This window comes from Phyllopteryx taeniolatus, chromosome 6, assembly GCF_024500385.1.
Source record: "Phyllopteryx taeniolatus isolate TA_2022b chromosome 6, UOR_Ptae_1.2, whole genome shotgun sequence".
NCBI classification, from domain to species: domain Eukaryota; kingdom Metazoa; phylum Chordata; class Actinopteri; order Syngnathiformes; family Syngnathidae; genus Phyllopteryx; species Phyllopteryx taeniolatus.
Genome location: NC_084507.1, coordinates 6,488,722 through 6,503,125, shown reverse-complemented (window position 1 = coordinate 6,503,125; position 14,404 = coordinate 6,488,722). Strand labels below are relative to the sequence as shown.

Genomic DNA, 14,404 nt, shown 5'->3' with positions numbered 1-14,404 from the left:
AGTGGCAGAATATTGTACTCAAGTTAGAGTACTCTTCCGTTAGAATAATATGACTCAAGTAAAAGTAAAAAGTAGTCCTCCAAATAATTACTTGAGTAAGAGTAGGAAAGTACTTAGTGAAAACCTACTGAAGTACTGAGTAACTCGTGAGGAACTTCTTATTTTTTTAATCAGAGCATGAAATTAGAATAACTAAATTAAATATGAACATGCACATTCAAATACTGCTGAACAATATAACTTAATCTAAAACATAATAAATAAAATATTTATAAAATAAAATCTTCAGCTCAGGTCTTATACTTTACTATAATGCTTCTACTTGTTAAGCAGCACAATATTGTAGGCTCACCAGGCAGATTACAAAAGCAGGAACAAGGTTCCAGTGGATATAAAAAGAATACACATCCCTGTACAAGTGCCAGGTTTTTGTGTTTTGTGTATTTATGTTAGAACCTTTTCCACCATTAATGTGACCTAGAATTTGTACAACTCAACTGATTTATTTTTGTATCTTTTCAAGAGGGGAGGTGAAAATAAACAACTGAAATAAAGTTGAATTTGATTGACTTGGACGTTTAACTTGCTGCCTTCTTGGCCAGATCATCATTGCAAAAGAGATTCTCAGAAAAGAGAAGACTCTCTTGCAAAAGAGAGTTCTATTGTAACTGGTATTTTACCTGGTTAAATAAAGTAAATAAAAATAAATGTGGTTGCACAAGGATGCACTCCCTCTGATAACTGGCATGTGGCTGTGTTCAGAAGTAACGGATCACATTCAAACTCATGTTCCATGGTCCACACACCTGCCACCATTTCAATTTTTACAGTAAGTGGAAAAAAAACAACAACACATGCATAGGGCCATACAAAAACATTATTTCCTTTGTCCACTAAAATGTGTGTGTGTGTGAGAGAGAGAGGAGAGAGAGAGAGAGAGAGCACAGAACGTACCCCAAAAGATGCATGTTTTACAGTTACTTGTGGCCATAAAATAGTGCTAATTTTGCCATATGCACAGCCAAAAACAACAGCAAAAGCATTTGCAACTTACTGCAAGGCGTTTTCTAAAGTTAGAAGTGGGCTGAAATTTCCAAGTTTGGGCAGTGACAAAACTACGCTGCTTGTTGCTACTGTTTTTCATAGTCTGTCATGTAAACACGAGTCATGCGCGGCTGTCACGACAAAGTCCAATAGAAGACTTTGTGTGTGGACATGTGCCTTTTTTTGTTGTTTGATTAGTGTACTTGAGTCAAATATTACTGTGGTAATCACGGTGGATTGGAGCAATCCAAGTTTAGCGAAAGTCTAAAAAAATAGATCGCACACACAATTATTGATAAATGAAAGTAGCGATCGGCATGTAGATTATTGTAACGGAGTAAAAGTAACATTTAACATAAATACTCGAGTACAAGTAAAAAGTATGCTTCATTAAAACTACTCTGACAAGTACAATTTATCCAAAGTATTACATGAGACAGAGTAAATGTTGCCCGTTCCTACCCACCTCTGGTTATAGATTTGAATGGTTAAGGTATATTAAGAAGGACTGTCATTATTGCACAAATTATTTCAGACAATATATGCTGGAAGATCGTAGCATATACTAAACACTTAGACCAGAGGTCGGCAACTAGCGGTCCGCGGGCCATAATTGGCCCTCCACCAATTATATCTGGCCCCGCAAGTTGACATTTGTCAAGGCACGATAATGAGCTGGGCTGGTACAGCGCAATGGTGGAGGAAAAAAAGGCTGCTACAGCGCTTACTTCACTTCCTTGTCACAGTATTTATGCACCTGATTGGCCACGTGACGTGATGACTCCGAAGAAATACACTGATTGGCTGACTTGCCTACGTGACTGCCCAAGGGACCAAAATGCGGCGTCGCCGTTCAATGGAGACCCCAGACTGTTGAACAGCTGAAGCTTTACATCAAGCAAGAATGGGAAAGAATTCCACCTACAAAGCTTCAACAATTGGTTTCCTCAGTTCCCAAACGTTTATTGAATGTTGTTAAAAACAAAGGTGATGTAACACAGTGGTAAACATGACCCTGTCCCAGCTTTTTTTGGAATGTGTTGCAGCCATAAAATTCTAAGTTAATGATTATTTGCTAAAAACAATAAAGTTTATCAGTTTGAACATTAAATATCTTGTCTTTGTAGTGTATTCAATTAAATACAGGTTGAACATGATTTGCAAATCATTGTATTCTGTTTTTATTTATGTTTAGCACAACGTCCCAACTTCATTGGAATTGGGGTTGTATACTGTGATGTAATAATTAGCTTTAGCGGTCACCATTTTGGTTCAGCAATAGCATTTACACAAAATTCCTAAATAAAATGACAACTTTAAGTGATTGTACAATCAGTGATACCTGGTAGTAAGCTGTGTTCTCTTTAAGATGAGCCTCAATACAGCAACACAACTGAAGGATCCAGCTCCACTGAGTCTGCAGGGCACCTGTGAAGGCCTGAGCAGGCAGATATGATAAGAGCAAGTTTGTCAAGTCAAAAGTGCATTTAGGCCTATGTTCCTGTCTAAACAAATTTCTTGTTATAATCACCTCTACTGTCTTCTTGCCAGGATGGCCATCCTTGACCAATTTATCTCCTGTCGTCTGGATATCATTGACTTTTTTCTCCCTCTGCTCCAACTCTCGCATTAGAGCCTGAAGGATATGAATAAAAGGAAACAATGACAACATTAACACACATATATATAAACAAACAGCCATGCAAACTCACATTCACACCTACAGGCAATTTAGAGTCTTCAATCAACCTACCACGCATGTTTTGGGATGTGGGAGGAAACCGGAGAAAACCCACGCAGGCACGGGGAGAACATGCAAACTCCAAACAGGCGGGGCTGGGATTTGAACCCCAGTCCTCAGAACTATGGGACAGATGGGCTAACCACCAGTCTTCCACCGTGTCACCATATATATATATATATATATATATATATATATATATATATATATATATATATATATATATATATATATATATATATATGTAACATTACTTAAATTATATAAAGTTTCCTCTAAATTATATCTAAATTGCTAAATGAAGGACTATAAAAGTAGCTTGACTTCTGAAACACACCGAGTAGTTGTCTTTTTTTGCTGCCATGTTGGTGTTTCGGTCACTCCAGTCAAAGTTGACCTCCTCCTCCTCTTTGTCATTTAACCACATGAGCTCCTTGGTCGCTGCACTCACAAATGCATGCAGTGAATCCAAGTTCCGTAAGCGGGACTTTGAGGAGTTCTGAGAGAATAAAGAATATTGAAATGATGAAATCAGCTTGCAATAGTATTATCAGGTACATTCATATTTGTTTGCATATTTACCAGCAGTTTGCCATACTGAAGGTCCAGTTTACCCAGGTACTCTCTGTATGTGCCTTTGCTGGCAGGGGATAGCTGGTTCTGAAAACCAGCAAGGGTGCAACAGAGATATGCAAAAAAACTTAATGAAGGTTCATTTTAACAGGAAAAGTAGAAAAATAGAAAGATTAAAATGATTACCTCATCAGTCTTTGCACGTTCAATCTTTGACCTGAAGTCTTCCACTGTTTGGTGCAGGCCTCTGTGGCTGCCCAGCTGCGACTCCACAGAAGGCAGATCAGATCCCCACTCAGCTCCATCAATACGCCGCTGATTCTCCTCCACCCAGGCAAGAAGATCTTGGACATAGCGCAAGGTCACGTCATCCAACTCGGGCCGTACCTTCATGGTCGTCTTTTGGGATATTTGGGTCAAAGCAATCTGGGAAGACTTCAGGCGAAGGTTGTAATCACTGCGCAAATTTACCAGGCGCTCATGGAGGCTGTAGACCCTGTACGTATAGAGGATCATACATTTTACTCGATGGAGGTCTAGTGATCGACGTTGCTTCCTGTTAAACACTGTGAGTGGAGTTCATGTGGGACCCACCTGCGGTACATCTGTTCAGCCTGAAGGTGGCGCCCATCCTTGAGCGTCTGTACATCATTGAAGAGCAGACGGACAACGTTGTCGGCCCTGTCCAGCTCCCGCTCAACTTCTGCTGTGTGCTGAGCTGGTTTCCCCGCATTAAGTAGGCGGATGTCCTAAAAGAACAAAAACAATTTGAATGGCAGTGTCAAGTAATGTACTGCATAAGGCATTCAGAAATGTGACATCAATGAGACTGACAGTTGGACATAATGTGAGATTTTTATTTTTTTTTGCTCATACCCACATCTATAGCATAAATCTGTTTAGTCTTGGGACTCACCGTCTGGAGCAAGGTCTCAAGGTGGTTTAGGTGCTCATCACATCTTCCTGACTCCATCTGGACTTTGCTTAAAATCCTCTGAAGCCTCTCAAGTCTGTATAAAAAAAATTAAAAAAAAGACAGAACAAGATATTTAAAAAACCCTCCAAGCTGTATTGCAAGTTGTAGTGTAAAGTACAATAAAACATCACCATACTTACAAGAATCTGTGCTACAACAAGTACTCCAGTTTAGACAGTTCACTAACAAATGCCATTATCTCAACTTTTCCGCTTTGCATTTCAGCAAAACATAACAAAAAAGTCTGCAGTGTAGCAGAAGAGAGTGCGACTGACAACAATGTTTGTCAAGTTTCCTGACTGTCCAAATCTCAGAACCGTAAATAAGACTATTAGACTGACAAGATGACTGGACAGTCTTGTGATACAAACCATGACATTTCTCAGGCATGACGCCATGTTGGTCAAAATACATACAAAATCTACAATGGCACATCCTATTGTTTCAAGCTTTAGTGTCGATTTAAGAAGAAAAGCACAAATATGTTCTCTAGCATTGGACTATGGTAAAGATTGGTATTGTCTAGTCCTTGGGCAAGTTTCTCTTATTTTATTACCTCTGAATAACCATGGAGGTGAGCGGTATTGGTTGATTTGTTAATTAGAAGTAAGCAAAAACTACATAAATGTCATTATATTATAATAATATATTATACTGCGATTGGCTGGCAACCAGTTATGATAGCTGGGATAGGCTCCAGCACACACGCGACCCTAGTGAGGAGAAGCAGCTCAGAAAATGGATGGATAATATATTATAATAATTCCATCCATTATAATAATTGATTCATTAAATTTTGGTACAAATCTGGCTAAACTCACATGGAAACAAGTTTATTTACTTTTAGTTTTAAGCCACAATGGGAACCATCGTTACCATCTTCTCATCAGTCAAGTCTCCATGAACCAGAAAGTCCACTAACTATATATTTCTAACTGTACATTTTTGGCACTTTTGGTATAGGAATCACTTTTGGTATAGGAATAATTTTGTCTTATTTTTGCATGTATGCTTCTGTGAGTCACCATGGCCTCAAAATGCTGTCATTATAAGATATTCTTCATGGTCCAGGAAGTGGACTGCGAACACACGAAAGAACAAACAAACACAAAGATGACATGGCCCATTTTTCCCCTCTCACTTTTTGTTAACAGGTCTGACTTGATGAGGGTCTGTGGTCTATAGTTTATATGTACTTGTGAAACTATGTGCACATTGTTGTTTTAATTAATCTTTAATTTGCAGTGGCTACGCTAGATATTTATTCGTACATTGCTATGTTGTTATTTCGTCACTTGATTGAGAGTTACAGTAAATTTGTTTTGATCAAAATAAGTTTTATGTTATTAAATATCTGTCAGCTAACCTCTCAAACTCCGTCCTCAGCAGTCGTTCTCTCTCCAAAATGGACACATGGAGTCGACCCCATTCTTTCTCCACATCAATAGGATGGTAGCCGGGAGGGACCTTCACCTGTCCAGCATGCACTGCACTCTGCGAGCAAGTACACAACAGTTATTATTCAAGTACATCAGGATACAAGCAAATACAAAAAAATAATAAGGATGAAGGGTAACTTGCCTCAAAGGTTTGGTAGATGTGTTTGGAGTGGTTCTTATCAGATTCTTTAGGAGCCAGTTCTGTCTCCTTGAACTTCATGAACTGGCGCCAAAGAAGCTGGAGGAAGAAAAAAAAAACATTAAGGAGACAAACTATACGGAATGTTTTTTTTTTTCATTTTATTGCTCCCTCTTCAAATGCTTAACAATTTCATAGAATATAAACACAACTAACTCTGTTAACAACTAACTTAAAATCAAGAATTACACCACAATACAAATCCTGCTTTGTTCCTAAGAGATAGTCAGTTATAGTATTGGACCATTTGGTTAAATATTATTATAATATTGAGTAGAGCTACAAATGAATGTTAGTGTTGCCAAACACTTGGATCACAGAGTCGTGATATCCTTCGAGATGATAATCTCCGCGGCACAAGGCATCCGATGGCCATGCCGGAGGAACTGCATGGATGTTCATGGGAGACTGTGACCGCGGCAGATGAATTGGATAAAGTTATGATCCTTCAATACATCATGGCAGATGATTGACGAAAACTCGCTAGCTACTGCTAATTAGTAGCTAACTAGCTGGCTACTAAAAGCAGATGTTCTCAGCCAGCCAGCGTAAATTTACACCTTTTACGGGACTGAGATCGGCGCAAAACAGACCTCGCCCATGTTAAGGCGAGGGATCCTGGTTAAAGTAAGCCATTTTAAACTAAAAACACGCATTTTGAAAATAAGGTTTGCGCTAACTCAAAACAATGGTTTGCCACCAGAGATATTAGGAAAACAGGCATACTGTGAGGATGTTCCTTTTTGTTTTTAGGTTTTATTAAAGCTGTACTCAACAACTTTTTTATGTTTAAAAAAAAAAAAAAAAAGTCATTTTCATCCAAGCCACGACTAGAGGAGATGACACAGTGCTGATGAAGTCATTCAGCTCCTCTAACATCTTGCTGTATTTTTCAGTATCTTACTTTTAATATTTACAGAATCCCCTATTAATTTCCCCCACTGGCCATGTTGGTGGCATACTGCAATTGAGGGAACGGAAATGACGGAATGAAAACGAGGCATGTCCTTCAAAACATAGTCAAAATGTTGTAGAATCACATATAAGGGGCATAACATGCATTGCCTACATCATATTGAAGCAACGGCGTTGTTTTTTTTGTTGTAATGCAGAATTCGAGCTGAGGATGGCGCCAAAGGTTACATACGATAGCTTTAACTTAACACAAAACTAAAGAAAACTGTTATTAGTCTTAGTCTCAAGTGCAAACTCACCCACAACAAAGGCACATTCACAGATGGCATAAAAATGTAAGTGTGTCATTTGGAAATGGTCTCACCTCTATCTCCTCATAAGTAGCTGGGAATCTTCTCTCCTCAAAGACCATGACATGGTGGCGGATCCACTGGAGCAGAAGTGTTACGAGCTCATAGTACTCCCGCCAGCGCAGCTCCAACTCCTGAAGCCAGGACAGCAAAACAGATAGCAACAACAGTTCAGTTCAACAACAACAGCAGACATCAACAGGGGACCTTTCTTCTCCTGCGTCTCCATTTTCGATCACTCACATGCCACAGTAAACTCAATTAGGCATCACCAACAATCCAGGTATTGTGCAGAGGGAGAATTTGGGATGGGGTCAATGAGAGAGGGGGAGAGTAATGGAATGGAGATAGAGGTGGGTATGTTCTTGTATTGTAAGATTATACAATATGAATCGTCCTGTGCTTTCAAACACATTAATGATCAGTTAGCAATGGATCTTTCTTCCTATTGTGGTTGCTTTTTAGACAAAATCATGGGTATTAAATAAAGAAATAATCTTCCCGTTTCTGAGTTAACTTCTTCACAAAACCTCCATTTCTCTTTTAACACAAATTTCACAAGCCTATTCAGTTCTAATTTAATTTGCTCAAAATAGAGCTAACATTGAGCATGTTAGTATTGCACCTTCAAACATATCAATGCAGTGTGCAGTGTTGGGAATAATTCACCAAGATCCTGAGATTTAACAAGATCCCAAATAGCGGGGGCTCAATTGCACATTCGCTCTAACAGATTGCACGTGTTGTTGGCGGGTGTGTTGCGTGTTGTGTGAATTAATAACATTGTAAACTTTTAGTCAGATTCCAAATATCAGGAGCTAAATTGCATGTTTACTTGCACCAACAGATTCTGCATGCTGTTGGTAACAGGTGTAAAAAAAGACTGTAAAACTCAATAGTGGATAGGAGAGACAAGGGCTAAGAAATGAAACCTTCCACGCAAACTACATCGGCACAACATTCTGTTTTTTCCCCTCTTTTCATGGTAATATAAGTAGCGCTTCAGACAAGCAGCTAGTTTTATGTGATAACCGATCACGTGATCGGACTGGGGCATCGGTATAAAAAAAGCTAAATAAGCCAGCGAAATTCGTCTCAGATCTGATAAATCACATTGCGTGTGCTAGATTAATCCACCCGCATATACTCCACAACATGCAACATGAACCACGCAGGAATTTAGCACATTTGGCTGCCACAATTCTGGTTGAGCCCAGTTAATAGATCAGCTTCCCCAGCTCTCTGTGAGCGCACTCAAGTTCGCATCTATTTTTGCATGCTCAAATCTTTAGTAAATCCAGGCTAAAATATCACATTTTGCTGTAACACGGTATAAAAAAAGCATTTCTATTAACATTTCGATAATATTATACTGGTTACAATCTCGAAGATGGCTGTTTTCTCTCAGAATGTCCACATTTTGGATTCTACAAAAGCATTCTGCTGGGATTGGGCTGTGTGACTTCACTACAGTAACTCAAAAGTAGCGCATAAGTAGCGTAACACAATTAGATGTTGAGAGTAATATGCTGAAACTATTTAAATTCAAATGACAGTATCTTGCAAAAATATATTACATTGTGTGACCAGATTTGCATCAACTCAGATTTATGTTCTATGTTTTACTCACATTAGCTCTCATACTGTCATGTGCAGCAGCCCGAGGCATGACATCATACAAAGAAGACACATACGTTATGATGGATTTCTCATCGGGGTGTGCAACATCAACATCTGAAAAAAAAGGTAAAAGTGTATTATAAGAGATTCTATATTATACATGTGATGCAATAACACAATTTGCTAGGAAAGTAAAACAATAAGGCTTTGTAACTAGTACTCCATGTTTGTGGAGTGGACTGTGGCAAAAACTAAACAAAAATGTGTGTTACTGTGAACGTTTTCCCACTGTATTTAATATAATTATTTACATTGTGTACAGTTTCCATCCATCCATTTACCGTACCGCTTATCCTCACAAGGGTCGCGGGCGTGCTGGAGCCTATCCCAGCTGACTCTGGTCGGGAGGCGGGGTACACCCTCAACATTGATAGTAAATTAAACAGTAGCCTTTCTCCACATCATTGCAAAAGAAGACATTTAAGAAAGCAAAGCATACCTGATCTTATAATTGTGCATAATCTGTGGTGACTGGGATATTAGTATTGGGTCTCTCTATCTTCAACTCAGTCACTCCATTGTGACGTAATCAGCAGTCATAGTAATAGCTTTCCGTTGCCCTGGAAGTCCACCTGTCTGTGGTGAGCGCAACAGACGATACCCTGGATAATTCCACTTTTTTTGTTTTTCCTTTTCCTGCTCATTGTCGGATTCAAGAGGATTTCATAATGTGTTTTGTACAGTGGCCTATTGCCTCATTTCTTCAGCGATAAACACCACAATAGCTTTACTAACGGCCTTAACCCATTGCCCAGTTGGATTGTGCAGCAAAGTGCTACTTAAATGATAAACTATCATAAGCAGTTGTTGGGCAGCCTTCGTCTTAAATGCAACCTCCATGACAAGGGTTTTAATGTTTCTCTGCTCCTCCTCTAAGCTAGCCATGACTACTGTCTATCACTGTGCTTGATGAGTTGGTGTGGATTAAACATGCTGCCTTCATGTGAACGCGCAAAACCTTTTTTTTCCACCTGATATCAACCAATCGAGACGAGTATGCGTGCAGTGTGGAGTCACATCCACACTTCTCTGTTCATGTGCACGCCACCTCTTTGCTCATGCGGCAAGATTTTAGTTTTTAAAATAACAATATGATTTAGTCACGGGTAAGTCGTGTTATTATGCAAGAGTGTATCTGCAAATGTAGACATTAGCTCATATTAGCTAATGCTAACTAGTTGTGGGCTGTGGGATCTTTTCTTGCTTTCTGGGGTATGACCAGAGAGGTTTGGAGGTGACTCAACACTGCACGCACATACCCTTAGACCAAGCGGCGGACCATGTGTGTCCCGAACTGTGGAGAGTGAGCCTTACCGATCACGGATGATCCGTTGAACCACTATTTCCTGAAAAGGTCTACGACTACAAATTTGCACCACGTAGTTTCTTGTACTACACACAAAAATCACTTCTGACTTTGTGTGAGTTTATAAATTTAAACTTTTCAAAATTTTTAAGGCATTCGTACCTTCAGGGTCCAGAAGACGTGTCACACCCAGGTCTTTCTCAGCTACGTTGAAGGCCTGTTCTAGGTTTTGCAGGTTGGTTTGGTGATACACTTTGCCCATGTCAATTAGCCTGGGACTAGGGGAACACAGGGGAGTTAACCATTGAAAATAAGCAATGATCATCCTCAGGGGTGAAATGTGTGTGTGTGTATATATATATATATACATACATATAAAATGAAACATGACACCAATGAAACCAACTTAATAATAGTAATAAGACAGAAATGAAAACTTACAGATTTTCATTGAAGGCATCACTTCCATATGCATTTTATAATTAATCAATAAATTCTGTGTATTTCAAAGCATAGCTAGTATTTGTTAAAGAGCCAAATATGAGGTGTCTTGATCATAACCTTTTTTTTTTTTTGCTTGAAACTGTGGCAAAACACCTAAAAGTATTGTAGTTCTCATGTCTAAATATATTTAGATAATATAACACATTTTGTCAGCACCCAAGGGCACAATATGGAGCAGCATTCTGCAAACAATATTTTTTTTAAAGTGTGTCACACCTGTTCCAGTAATTTTAAATAAATATTAATGGATGATGAGTTGTCATAACAAGCTTCAACCTTAAAGTATTGACAGTAATAAAGTGAGCTGACTTACTAGTGTTTATGTATGACGGCGTTGAAGAGTTTCCCATCCCTCCAGCTGGTACTGAAGTTGTCACACCGGAGGCCTTGGTAGCCATCCGTCATCCTCTGAGACCAGAGCAGGAGCTTCTCCTTGGCGGTCATATCTTCAGACTGGCCGTTGACCTGAATATCTGAGATCTGTAACGATACATATGAATTGTGTAATTACACACTGAAAAAATGAACAGTTGAAACAATTGGCGGAAATGTGGAAAAACAAAATTAATCATTAGGGGAAACCCAAAGGTTGAACAGAATCATATAGTTAAACCCAGGGTAAAAATGATTGAGTTCCAATTCAACTATAATGAGAAGCGGAAAATGATTAACTATTAAGTGGGTTGGAGTTCTTTCTGTAAAAAGCTACTACAGAATGGAATCGGTTGCCTATCAGGTCTAAAAATGCTAATCATTTTTAATCTTGAGAATGCAGCATGCCAATTCATTAGACCTCCATCCGATATAAGGTTTATGCCACAGCTGCCCTAAATTAATGCAATGGTATGGACCAAAATCATAATTTTACTTTTCTGGAAAAGTTAATACAAGAGTATACAGACGCTCTTTAACCATAATTATATTTTTTAATGGAAATATATAATTGTTGTTCATGTTATCCATGCATTTTTCAATCGAGAGTTTTACAAAAAATAGGAAATTGTGAAGCCGACTATATTTTCTTGATTATAATGATAAGTAAGCTTGATAAATTCTCTAACTAAACTATGTCAGAAAGACAGTGGTTCTTTTACATCATTTAATATTGGTCATCTCTTATCCTGTCAATTTGAAGAAAATTTGACTCTTAAGCCAAAAATATTTGCTGCAACTTTTATTCTGGTACCTACAGGGATTTCAGCTTTTGCTTTTGGCAGACAGAACAGGAAGAGGCCTGTATATATGGGATGTGGTCTTAAGAGAGCCTATCCTTTGAGAGTCAGGCACAGTGACTCATACTTACACACGCTCTCACGCTCTGTTAGTATGTTATGTTGACTTCTCAGATTGTGGTAAGAATTGAATATGGAAATACAGTATATTCTCTGAGAGCAGTTTGGCATGGTGCAGTCCATTGTGATTGGTTCCAAAGAGTTGGGAAGAGGCAGATGACAGGTGTAGATCCCAGAGATGGAGGGATGGAGCGATAAAATTATAAAATACAACACTGACAGTGGATGAGACCTGGAAGTGGAGGATGATAGTCCATATTAACCCAAGTGTCAGCTTGGGGTTCCCGTCTGCAATGTCATCGTTTCTGATGTTAACAAGCTTGACCTAGAGACAAAGAAAAAAAATAGACAAATTGTAGTACTTTGATCAGAAAATACCATAATGTGGCAAATTATTTTAATTTTTACATTTGATTAAATTTGATATATTTTACCTGACGGTGCTTGAGGAAGTCCAGTGCTATTTGTACATTCTGCAGTTTGTGGAATCTCATACGGCCTTTCTCTCTGGGCTGAAGAGAACAAAGAATACAATTTAAGCATCTTATCTAAAAGCATGACTTAGATAAAGGGAAGAACTTAAAGGAAAGGTGGATGCTACTAAAATCGTTTGAAAAAAAGAATAATAAAACAATGCTGAACCAAAAATAAGCACAGTTCTGTGGCAAATCTTGGCTGTTTTAATGAACTTTTCACAGCAGTAATTTTCACGGGCAAGAATTCCATCAATTACGGCCCATATAAATGTGTGTGTGGTCTGAGGACCCGGGTTCAAATCAGGCCTCGGCTGTGTCAAGTTTACATGCTCGCCCGTGCCTGCGTGGCTTTTCCTCCCACGTCACAAAAACATGCATGGTAGGTTGATTGAAAATTCTAAATTGCCCTTAGGTGTGAATGTGAGTGTGAATGGTTGTTTGTTTATATGTGCTCTGCGATTGGATGGCGTCCAGTTCGGGTGTACCCCACCTCTCACCTGAAGATAGCTGGGATAGGCTCCAGCACGCCCGTGACCCAGGTGAGGATATGCGGAACGGAAGATGGATGGATGGATGAAATATCACACAACCATAAGTATTCAGACCCTTTGCTGTGACACTCATATAATTAACTCGGCTGCTGTCCATTTCTTCTGATCATCCTTGAGATGGTCTACACCTTCATTGGAGTCCACCTGTGTTTGATTATACTGATTGGACTTGATTAGGAAAGCCACCCCCCTGTCTATATAAGACTTTACAGCTCACAGTGCATGTCAGAGCAAATGAGAATCATGAGGTCAAAGGAATTGTCTGAAGAGCTCAGAGACAGAATTGTGGCAAGGCACAGATCTGGCCAAGGTTACAAAAAAATGTCTGCTGCACTTAAGGTTCCTAAGAGCACAGTGGCCTCCATAATCCTGAAATGGAAGACCTTTGGGACCATCAGAACCCTTCCTCGAGCTGGCAGTCCGGCCAAACTGAACAATTGGGGGAGAAGAGCCTTGGTGAGAGAGGTAAAGAAGAACCCAAAGATCACTGTGGCTGAGCTTCAGAGATGCAGTCAGGAAATGGGAGAAAGTTCTAGAAAGTCAACCATCACTGCAGCCCTCCACCAGTCGGGCCTTTATGGCTGAGTGGCCCGATGGAAGCCTCTCCTCAGTGCAAGACACATGAAAGCCCGCATGGAGTTTGCTAAAAAACACCTGAAGGACTCCAAAATTCTAGTCTAAAAAGACTTCAAGATGGTGAGAAATAAGATTCTCTGGTCTGATGAGACCAAGATTGAAATTGTTGGCCTTAATTCTAAGTGGCATGTGTGGAGAAAACCAGGCACTGCTCATCACCTGTCCAATACAGTCCCAACAGTGAAGTATGGTGGTGGCAGCATCATGCTGTGGGGGTGTTTTGCAGCTGCAGGGACAGGATGACTGGTTGCAATCGAAGGAAAAATGAATGGGGCCAAGTACAGGGATATCCTGGACGCAAACCTTCTCCAGAGTGCTCAGAACCTCAGACTGGGCCGAAGGTTCACCTTCCAACAAGACAATGACGCTAAGCACACAGCTAAAATAACGAATGAGTGGCTTAAGAACAACTCCGTGACTGTTTTTGAATGGCCCAGCCAGAGCCCTGACTTAAACCCATTTGAGCATATCTGGAAAGACCTGAAAATGGCTGCCCACCAACATTCACCATCCAACCTGACAGAATTGGAGAGGATCTGCATGAAGGAATGGCAGAGGATACCCAAATCCGGGTGTGAAAAACTTGTTTCATCATTCCCAAAAAGACTCATGGCTGTATTATCTCAAAAGGGTGCTTCAACTAAATACTGAGCAAAGGGTCTGAATACTTATGGCTGTGTGGTATTTGCGTTTTTCTTTTTTAATAAATCTGCAAACATTTT

General features: G+C 39.5%; 1 protein-coding gene across 14 annotated transcripts in view; it reads right to left on the bottom strand.

The window, feature by feature from the left end:
• Nucleotides 1-14,404, bottom strand: part of LOC133479341 (plectin-like) — a 129,683-nt gene that overhangs the window by 24,029 nt on the left and 91,250 nt on the right. For 8 of the 14 annotated variants that reach the window (XM_061776172.1, XM_061776177.1, XM_061776178.1 and 5 more), the window contains exons 4-18: nucleotides 12,454-12,531; nucleotides 12,240-12,344; nucleotides 11,041-11,207; nucleotides 10,386-10,501; nucleotides 8,868-8,971; nucleotides 7,252-7,371; nucleotides 5,916-6,011; nucleotides 5,701-5,828; nucleotides 4,275-4,368; nucleotides 3,953-4,107; nucleotides 3,545-3,854; nucleotides 3,368-3,445; nucleotides 3,123-3,284; nucleotides 2,576-2,680; nucleotides 2,387-2,482 (exon numbers count right to left, since the gene is read on the bottom strand). In XM_061776172.1, the coding sequence (XP_061632156.1) occupies nucleotides 2,387-2,482; nucleotides 2,576-2,680; nucleotides 3,123-3,284; nucleotides 3,368-3,445; nucleotides 3,545-3,854; nucleotides 3,953-4,107; nucleotides 4,275-4,368; nucleotides 5,701-5,828; nucleotides 5,916-6,011; nucleotides 7,252-7,371; nucleotides 8,868-8,971; nucleotides 10,386-10,501; nucleotides 11,041-11,207; nucleotides 12,240-12,344; nucleotides 12,454-12,531 (1,914 nt within the window). Of the gene's footprint in view, nucleotides 1-2,386; nucleotides 2,483-2,575; nucleotides 2,681-3,122; nucleotides 3,285-3,367; nucleotides 3,446-3,544; nucleotides 3,855-3,952; nucleotides 4,108-4,274; nucleotides 4,369-5,700; nucleotides 5,829-5,915; nucleotides 6,012-7,251; nucleotides 7,372-8,867; nucleotides 8,972-10,385; nucleotides 10,502-11,040; nucleotides 11,208-12,030; nucleotides 12,216-12,239; nucleotides 12,345-12,453; nucleotides 12,532-14,404 lie in introns of those variants that run through there. The other 6 variants (XM_061776174.1, XM_061776182.1, XM_061776169.1 and 3 more) reach the window with 3 other exon arrangements.